The sequence below is a fragment of the Fukomys damarensis genome, unplaced genomic scaffold, assembly GCF_012274545.1.
Source record: "Fukomys damarensis isolate Sample0158 unplaced genomic scaffold, DMR_v1.0_HiC HiC_scaffold_36, whole genome shotgun sequence".
In the NCBI taxonomy this organism is placed as follows: Eukaryota; Metazoa; Chordata; class Mammalia; order Rodentia; family Bathyergidae; genus Fukomys; species Fukomys damarensis.
This window is the reverse complement of record NW_022900948.1, coordinates 6,472,126-6,482,540: the sequence shown is the minus strand read 5'-3', so window position 1 is coordinate 6,482,540 and position 10,415 is coordinate 6,472,126. Positions and strand designations below refer to the sequence as shown.

Below are 10,415 nucleotides of genomic sequence, written 5' to 3'. Positions count from 1 at the left end.
GCATGGTTGCAATGCTGCTCCTTGCGCACCAGTTCTCGTATTCTGGTGATGGCACCGAGTGAAATAAAGACCTTAAGGCAGCAGGCACCCAGGCCGGTCCTCTCGCAGGAGCCAGACCCCTTAGAGCCTAGTGACCCCGGGATGAGACCCCCTTCCTATGCGGAATCACCCTCTGGGGAGAAGGGAATCAAGTCTATCTACCCGTCCCCTCCAAGGGAGGGAGAAGTTCCAGATTCCACGACCTCTCCCTCCCGCACCCGAGGGGGCTCTGCGTATGGACCCCCGGAGGCACCCCTGGGGGAACGGGACCTGGTCCCTATGTTTCCATTGAGGGAGGTAGAACAGGGTCACTATGTGTACATTCCTTTCTCTATGAGTGACTTGTATAACTGGAAACATCAGAATCCCCCATTCTCCGAAAAGCCGCAGGCCCTAATTTCCCTTCTCGAGTCTGTGTTTAATACTCATGACCCCACCTGGGATGATTGTCAGCAACTTTTGCAGGCCCTGTTCACATCTGAGGAGCGAGAAAGGATCAGAGGACATGCTGTTCGGTCGGTGCTGGGGGGTGCCGAGGGCCCCATTGATGGCCAGCAGCAGGCCCGAATTGACGCTCAACTCCCCTCCACCCGTCCTCAGTGGCAATCGAACTCCACGGGAGGTAGGGAAGCTCTTCACAATTACCGTCAGCATCTCCTGGCCGGCCTTAGGGGAGCCGCTCGCAAGCCTACCAATTTGAGTAAGGTAAGCGAGGTCCTTCAAGGGCCAGAGGAATCCCCATCTGCCTTCCTGGAACGTTTGCTGGAGGCATATCGTACGTACACTCCCATTGATCCAGACGCCCCAGCAAACAGGCAGGCAATTAATCTGGCTTTTGCAGCTCAGTCGGCCCCAGATATTCGGAGAAAGTTACAGAGGTTGGAAGGTTTTGAGGGAGAAAATAGAGAAAAACTGATGAGCATAGCAATGAAGGTGTTCACGAATAGAGACCCACTTGAGGATAGAATGACTAAAAAGAAGGGAAAAGCAAGTGTTATGGCATTGAGGGGAGAAGAATGTATGCAGAAGGAGAGAGAAAGATGGGAAAATAAGGGAAAGAGGTGGCCGCGGGTAGATAGAGATCAATGCGTGTACTGCAAAGAGAGAGGACATTATAAGAAGGAATGTAAGAAATGGAAACAGAAAAAGGAACAGGAAAAGAAAAAGGAAGGAATCTTGTTTGCAGGAGAAGAAGAAGACTGACGGGGCCAAGGCTCATGGCCGCTTAACCCCGATGAGCCTATGGTAACGTTGGAAATAGGGGGAACAGATGTTGAATTTCTTGTAGACACTGGAGCGGCCCATTCAGTCCTCAAAGCTCCCCTCGGGGCACTTTCTTCCATGAAATCCACTATTACTGGGGCCACCGGACAGCCTGCCTCTTATCCTTGGACAACATCACGAACCGTAAACCTGGGAAAAGGTACTGTGACCCACTCTTTTTTGGTTATTCCTGAGTGCCCCTATCCTTTGCTGGGAAGAGATCTGCTGAGAAAATTAGGAGCTGTCATTTCTTTCAATCATGAAGAGGGAAATTTAGAACTCAAGTCGCCACCCACTATCATGGTAACAGTCCCTTTAGAGGAAGAATTCAAACTAATTGGAGAAGAGGGAAAATCTCCAGAACAAAAATGGAACTATCTGCGGGAAAAGTTTCCCCAGGTGTGGGCTGAAACAAACTTGCCAGGGCTAGCAAAGCACCAAGTCCCGATAGTAGTTCAAGTGAGGGCAACTGCCTCCCCTGTGCGAGTGCGACAATACCCTCTCCGTCTGGAGGCTAAGATAAAGATATCCCAACACATACACTGACTTCTGAAAGCTGGGATATTGATTCCATGTCAGTCAGCCTGGAACACACCGTTACTGCCTGTAAGAAAGCCTGGAACTTCAGACTACAGGCCGGTACAGGACTTGCGGGAGGTAAACAGCCGGGTAGAGACCATTCACCCAACGGTACCTAACCCTTACACCCTGTTGAGCCTCATCCCGCCTGTGCATATATGGTACTCAGTCCTCGATCTCAAAGATGCATTTTTCAGCCTGCCCCTGGCTCCAGTGAGCCAACCACTCTTTGCCTTTGAGTGGACCGACCCGGACACTGGGACTACTGGACAATTGACATGGACTCGGTTGCCACAAGGCTTCAAGAACTCCCCTACACTGTTTGGGGAAGCTCTGAGCAAGGACCTACAAGAGGTAAGAGAGGCTTTTCCCTTTGCAACTATTCTCCAGTATGTAGATGACCTCTTGGTGGCGACCTCAACCGAGAAAGAATGTCTCACGGACACTGAAGGCCTCTTGGAAGCTCTACAAGATCTGGGATATCGAGTGTCCTGGAAGAAAGCCCAGCTCTGCCAGACCAAGGTAACTTACTTGGGTTATATTCTTGAAAAAGGAGAACGAAAGTTAGCTGAATCCAGGGTGTCAGCGATCCTTCAGATTCCCGTGCCCTGCTCAAAGAAGCAGGTGCGCGAGTTCCTGGGGGCCATAGGATATTGCAGAATCTGGATACCTAGCTTTGCTGAAATTGCCAGACCCCTGCATGAGGCTACAGCAGGGGGAAATACACCCCTCCAGTGGACAGAGGCTTGCCAGCAGGCATTCCAAACACTCAAGACTGCGCTCACCACAGCGCCAGCTTTAGCCCTGCCTGACTTAACTAAACCTTTCACCTTATATGTGGCAGAGAAAAACGGGGTGGCAAAAGGAGTGGTCACGCAACCTTTGGGGCCCTGGAAACGGCCTATAGCTTATCTGTCCAAAAGACTCGACACAGTGGCCAGAGGGTGGCCATCGTGCTTAAGGATGATAGCCGCGGCTGCCACCTTAACTCGGGAAGCTGATAAATTGACTTTTGGCCAGGATCTAACACTGATTACTCCGCATGCCATTGAGCCCCTGTTGCACAGCTCGCCTAGTAGATGGCTGTCCAATGCTAGACTGTTGCAGTACCAGGGACTTTTAATAGAACAGCCACGTATTAAATTTGCCACAACATCTAATCTAAATCCTGCTAGTCTGCTCCCTGAGTCAGATGACCAACTGCCCATTCACGACTGCCTTGAGACTCTAGAGAATTTGCGGGGAGGCCGTCCAGATCTGACAGACCTGGCCCTGCCCCAGCCTGAGGCAACCTACTACACGGATGGGTGCAGTTTCGTACGTGAAGGAGTACGATATGCCGGAGCAGCGATAGTGGATCAAAATCAGCAGATGGTATGGGAACAGGGGCTACCTCAAGGGACATCAGCTCAGAAGGCTGAACTGATTGCTTTAACTAAGGCTCTGGAATTAGGAAAAGGAAAAAGAATAAATATTTTTACTGATAGCCGTTATGCTTTTGCTACTGCCCATGTGCATGGACAGATTTACCAGAATAGAGGGCTCTTAACATCCAGTGGAAAAGAGATTAAAAACAAAACTGAAATACTGGCCCTATTGCAAGCCATCTGGCTGCCGAGGGAGGTTGCTATCATCCATTGTCCAGGACATCAAAGGAATTCCAGTCCCGAAGCAATCGGGAACAATGCGGCTGACCGAGCAGCAAAGCAAGCCGCCCAAAAATCAGTGGGGAAAGAACTGGTGCTGCTGCCTACGCCTGTGCTCCCAGAAAGACCCGAGTACACAGAAGAAGAAATAACAGAAATGAACAAGAACCACTGGACAAGAGGGAAGCACGGATGGTGGACAACGAAAGAAGGGAAAGTTGTCTTGCCAGCAGCAATAGCCGACACTTTGCTGAACGAGCTCCATGCAGCCACACATCTGGGAGACAAAAGAATGATGGCCCTCCTGCAGCCCCACTTTGTCAGCAGAGGACTAGCCCAGAAGGCCCGAGACAGGGTGAGACGATGCCCCACCTGCCTCAAGGTAAACGCGAATCGGGTAACAGGGCCCCCAGGGGTCCGATATAGAGGGCTGACTCCAGGAGAACATTGGGAATTGGACTTTACTGAAATGAAATTAGGCATGTATGGCTATAAATATCTTCTAGTATTTATAGATACATTTTCAGGATGGGTAGAAGCTTACCCCACTAAAAAGGAGACAGCTGAGGTAACAGTAAAGAAACTCTTGACTGAAATAGTTCCTCGATTTGGCCTGCCCTTAGCCCTGGGGTCCGACAATGGCCCAGCCTTCACGGCTAAAGTTTCTAAACTAATTAGCCGTAGTGTTGGAATTGAATGGAAATTACATTGTGCTTATAGGCCTCAGAGTTCAGGACAGGTAGAAAGGGCTAACCGAACACTAAAGGAGATTTTAACCAAATTGAGCCTGGAGACTGAATTAAATTGGGTCGAGCTTCTCCCTTTCGCTCTGTTGCGTGTTCGATGTACTCCCAAGCCTCCTCTGAACATGACACCCTTCCAAATCATCTATGGGCGTCCTCCTCCACTGGTTCCCCATATAGATATAGAATTGAAAGAAAAATTTTCCCATCTGAGGCTGCTTAAGTCCCTGAGGGCTCTGCATGAAATACAGTCTCAGTTGCAAGAACGAGTCAGGGAGTCTGTGACGCTCCCATCTGAGAAACTTCTACAGCCACTGCCCTATAAGCCGGGAGAATTGGTTTATATTCGCAGGTTCGATTCCAAGACATTAGAGCCACGATGGAAGGGGCCTTTTCCAGTCATCCTGTCTACCCCCTTGGCTGTGAAGGTCGCTGGACACCCGACGTGGATACACCGAAGCCACCTCAAGCCCGGGACGAACGACAACCCAGAGACGCCCGAAAGATGGAGAGTTATCAGCAAGCCCAGAGAACTGAAAGTAAAACTTCAATCAGCTGGACCTGCCTCATCATCATCTGGGTGATTTTCCCTGGGACTATAACAGCTTTGCCCAAGGGAAACTTAGGCCATACTAAAAATGTTTGGGTGCAGTTAGCTGAATCCTTAAATTTGACTGAAATCTGTTTAAATGCTGATGTGAACTTCCACTATGTACTTGGGAACTGCTTAATTCCAGTGTGTGCCCCACTAGAAGGTATAAGGCCATATACTATATTTAAAGACATCCCAGAAAAGAAACTTAGTTATGCTGATAGTTTTCAATGGGGACAGACAACCTGCCGTAAACCAAAAAATGCTATCACACTATATACTCCCAGACTAGTTATGTCCAACAAAACCCAGTGTGCTAGATACGAAAACTGTACTTCCCAATGTCTAAAACTTAAACGGACAAATGGGATGAAATGTCCCAGAGAGCAAAAGGTCACTTATAACAAATGTCACATTACCTTGCCACTGGGATGGTTTTATACTTGTGAAGGAATAACTTATAATTACATACCAGCTAATTTGACCAAGACCCGCTGTTGTCTCAGTAGATTAACAGCTGTGCTACCTGAAAGGGGAGATCTCCTTACTCCAAACAGAATGAAGCGGTGGTCCCCCTATACTTCACCAGGGTGTGACGATGATATAGGATTTTTAACAGATGCTGAAGTTATTCCTATGATTATTTCTGTAATAGGTCAGCCTGCAATTGGAATTCATGCTGAAAAGGCAGTTAGAAAACTGGCTTGCAAGGTAGTCAAGGGACTAAACACCACCTCTGCAGCCCTGGCACTAATTAACCAAGAACTCCAGGAGCAGAGACAGGCAATCCTAGACAATAGAGCAGCAATAGACTATTTGCTATTATTTCACCATCAGGGTTGTGAAAGAATTAAAAATATGTGCTGCTTCAATCTGACGAATAATGGGCCAGCTATAGAGCAAGACATAAAAGCACTCAAAGACTTAGCTACAAAGGTTCATAATGAACAGATAGGCTGGGACTTGTTTAAATGGCTAACAAGTTGGTTACCTGACATTACCTGGTTAAAGCAGCTGATACTTTGTATAATGGCATTAGGAATTTGTATTGTGATAACCTGTTGCTTTTTACAGTGTATCCCTTTCTCAAGAATTAGGACTAGATATAAATAAATCAATGATTTGATTTAGGCCCAAAAATCAGTGGGGAATGTGGGACCTAAATTACAAGCCCTTGCTAAATGGCAAAGGGCCTAGGAGACAGTGTCCTGAACCCCTCCCATTGTAGCCACAGCCCCGACCTTTGTTCCTGCCCGGGCCTAAGAATGTAAGTCACTCTTGTATTGTTTGAAGTCCGGATCTGAATCTACCTGTAAATTAGAGACTCCAGACACGGAGCCCAAGCTAATTGACAAACTGTTTGCTCTTCCGGAGTGTCTTAGTGACCTTTGAGACATCCTATAGGTGGTACCTGTTACTCATCAATATGTGACTGCTGACCTCCAGCTCAAGCCAGCAGACCTTTGTCCCCTGTCTGTGAGCCCAAAATGTTAACCCCCTCCTTTTACTCCCTATAAGAGGACCTCGGCCCCTGAGCAAGGCGCCTCTCTGAGCTAGCCACTTGGTTCTGAGAGTGCCGTCTGGCCAGACTAATAAAGGTCTTTTACCATCTAGCCTGGTGTGTTCCTTCCTGGGTTTCTCGTTCTCCGTCGAGCTCCCGGAGCCTCGCTGGGTGTTAGGGCCCAGCTTCGTGGGGGCCTTTTTGGCTGTTCATGCTCCGTGGAGTGGAAGTGAGATTTTAGGTCTTACACTATCACCACTGTAATGCTGCTCAGCAGGTCCTCTCAGCACACTCTCCCTGGAGTCTGACGCTTCCTCTGACTTGAAGATCCTTCCTCTCTTCTCCCTCCTTCCTCCTTTAAGCTCCACCTCCTTCAAGAGCTTAGACAGGCAGTAATGGAAAACCACTTTATGATCTCAGACAAAATTAGTACTTTATCTTCTGAGCTCTACTGTGCCTTTTCTCTTTCCACTCTTCTTAGGACAGTTAATGCACTGCAGTGTGTTTTATTTGTTTCTAGTTCTGACTTCTCCTCCAGGCTGCAATTTGTTGCTAGGTAAGAAGTAGGATTTTTTCAGCCTTGTACTACAGTGTTTTTAGCACAGATCCTCGCCCTTATTGTTTGGTTCGATAAATGTTAGTCATATCAATGGATGCTTTCCCTTATGAAGAACTGTGTAGTGCGGCTGCTGCTCCATCTCTGGGTCTTCCATTGCTCAGTGAATGCAGTCACCAGTTTAATATTTCCCTCAAGATGCTCCTGTTAGCCATTTCCAAAGTTACCACACTCTAAGGTGGAACCTGAAATTCACGCTTCCATTTGTGATTATTATATAAGTAAGTTCAGCTAAGAAATGTTATGAATTGAGCACAGATAACAAGAAATCCTTTCAGGTAAAATGCTAAATATTTAGATGCCTTTACCAAGGATAATTTCATGAGAGAAAAGTAATCTTAGATTCAAAGATTTTGGACTCCTAGCTACTAATAACAAATTTATTAGCTAAGTACAATTTCCCTCAGATAAATCTCTCTAAATGTGTTCTTTCTCTTTTCCCTCCTGGAAGGCAGCCAACTTCTCTGAAATGCCAGCTCTCCATCTTAACGAACTGATAACCCAATTTAGTTTTAATCAAAGTATTACAATCAGGCAAATTGAGAAATCATACAGTAAGATTTGCTTGAGGTGGAGTTAAATTGTTACAGATACTCTATTTATTGTACAATTCCATTGATTTCAATCCCTTGATGTCTTGTATCTGTCTTGGGTCTTAAAAAATTTGAGCTCATACTGAGAGTTCAAAAACCTCTGCCTTAATCAAGCTTCTGAACAAATTTAGTTATATGCCAGGCGTCATTTGTTATTCCTTTTGTGAATTTGTCTTAAGCACAGGGAAGTTTTCATGGAACATGTATTACAACTGCATACCAGACTAGAATAAGATTGTAAAATTTTCTTTTTCTGAATTTGAGAGTCATAACTGGAGAGTTAGCACAATCCAAGATCCCTGATTTTGACCTCTATCACTTACCCACATTATCAAACTCAAGCTACATGCCAACAAAATGTGGTAAGGTTTCAATTAAAGTCTTTAATGAGTATAATGAGGAAAAAATATTAAAACACAGTTTTTCTTAAAAGCCTTCCCTTACTTTTCAAAACTGATCTCTATGTTCTTCCCCCTTTTCTATAGTAGTCTATACATACCTTTGAAGAGCATTTTTCATGTGGATATTATAATGAAACTTGATTTTATTTCTGTCTCACTTTTGACTATGAATTACTTAAGACTAAAACTCTTACCTCTTCAATGTTGTGTCCCCAAGATCCACCAGAGTGCCAGACAGAGAAAGTAGTCAATAAATGTGTGTTAAATTCATAAGTTAAAAAGAATAGAGCATTCTCTAGATCCAAGGAACCTCCCATATCCCTCTCTAACACAGCTCTGGCAAGAAAGGTACCTCCTAACCTCTCCTCCACCCTTTACCTCTACCATGTCCTAAGGCTTCTCTCTTCTCATGGCCAAGGTGCTTCTCTTAAGGCTTTTCCCTGATGAGCAGATCCTGCTGTTCCCACCTCCATATACCTCCATATTCCCCTCTGTAAATGGCAATATTTAGCAAAATTCAGGATTGTATCCAGTGGCGGCAAACCTACAGCGTGTGTTTGGTAGAGGGCCGTTTGTTATCACTGAAAGATCTAAAAGGTTCACCATCAGTGAACTGTGAGTTTTTCATTTGCTATTAAATATAAGCCCCCAATTCAAGAATGGTTAGAACAGGCCTAGAAAATAACATGAAGGATTTGCCCTTTCTGCAAGTTATAGTTTACAAAAAGTATTTGAGGTACCTCACACTTAAGTATGAGCATATGTTCACAAAGTAAATTGAATGAATTTAAGAAATTCAGAACATACAGGAACCAAGGGATTCCACTGAATTTTAGAAAGCAAATAATAAAATATGAAAGAGAAATTCAGGATTGCTGAAAAAAACAATATCATGTTAACAAAAAGAACTTCCTCTTTAATTTTTAGTTAGAAGACCTGGAAAAGATAGTTTGTTGGATTTACATTATACTATTTAAAAATTAATGCTTACATCATAGCTATAGTTAACTATGTCAACATTAGTCATTAGTAAAGTTATATTTTAAAGAAACACAAAACACTCCTTGCCTTGCCCCTCATTCTCCAGCAAAAAATGGTTCTCCCAATTTTTCACTCCTCTTAATTTGGGCCACAGCTTTGGATAGTACAAGGATGATAAGATTTTACAGAACTCTCAGGCAAGGCAATAGAAGAAGATCATATTTTGGAAAATGAGAGGTCAGTCACACTGAAATCTTTCTCATAGTCACTGTCTCAAGAGCAGGGTAATTATTAGGAACACTGAAATGGATCATTGGAGAGGTAATATCTTGAGAGGCAGGAAATGAGAGGGCACTGGAAACATGAAATGTGTGCCTTTGAGCCAATGCATTAGCAAATCTCTGACCACAGAGGTTCATCTGCTGCCAACCTGGAAAGAGCAATGAGGAAAAGAACAGAAGCCCTGATTACTGACTGACTAAAGTTTCCAGGGCAGAGCAGTAGAATTATTTCAAGGTACCTCAAGTGGGATTTGATTACATATCCTCATATAAGTGCCAGAATGAATGATTCACATTTGGTGGTGGCCAGCGCAGTTGCAGAGCTGACCAGTAATTTGTTGTCTCAGAGGTTTTAACATTTCTGAATGCAAATCAGTACAACCTGGTGAGTCTGAAGTCCTACATCTGATGAGTCCTGTAATTAAAGACCCACATCAACTTTGAGCAGCCACTTCAGGTCTGCTGGCATTTTGTACTCAATTTGCTTTTTTACTTGAGATGAAAAATCTAATTATATGAACAACAAACAGTGTTATTCCCCACCCCTCCTGGCAAAAGCCCTGTGTAAGTGTCACCAATTACTTAGCTAATCATAACTTCATGCATGGCATTGCTAATCCCTTAACAACATCATCTACTCTGGGTCAGGAGCTTACTCTCCCTTAGCTGCTAATGAATTCTTTTCCTGGATTCATTAAGTATGGACTTAGCAGCATATCAAGGAGTTACCTTAGCATTAAAATGGTCATCTGGGTAGACTGTGTGCTGTGCCAGATAGAAGGAAGAAACTTCAAATTAGCTTCAAATTCATGAGGTTCATTCATATAAAAATTTTGCAAATATTTATGGAGAAACTACTATGTACCCAGTGCCACCATTTACTAATTATATGAGAATCATTTCTTAATTTTACAAACCTTGTTGTTTTTTTTTTTAAGTAGGAAATTGACATAAGTGTACCTAAGGTATATGGTTATTTTAAAATAAGATGCCATGATTATAACTGCTACAAGGTAGTTATACACTGAGGGTAAATGTATTTAGTGTATTTAGTGCTATTTGGTGTTAAACATAATACCATTATACTACACATATCATTACAGTACTTGGTTCATGGTAGCTACTCAACAATACTCATTTCTTTGTTCTATGAGCTCTCTGAATAATCTCTCACATGACA

General features: G+C 44.2%; 1 protein-coding gene across 1 annotated transcript; it reads left to right on the top strand.

Moving 5' to 3' along the window:
• Positions 1–1,281: 1,281 nt before the first annotated feature.
• Positions 1,282–4,868, top strand: LOC109118148. The gene is given in 1 exon segment (XM_019207851.2): positions 1,282–4,868. A coding segment is annotated over 1 exon segment (3,573 nt). The 3' UTR covers positions 4,855–4,868.
• The last annotated feature ends 5,547 nt before the right edge of the window (positions 4,869–10,415 follow it).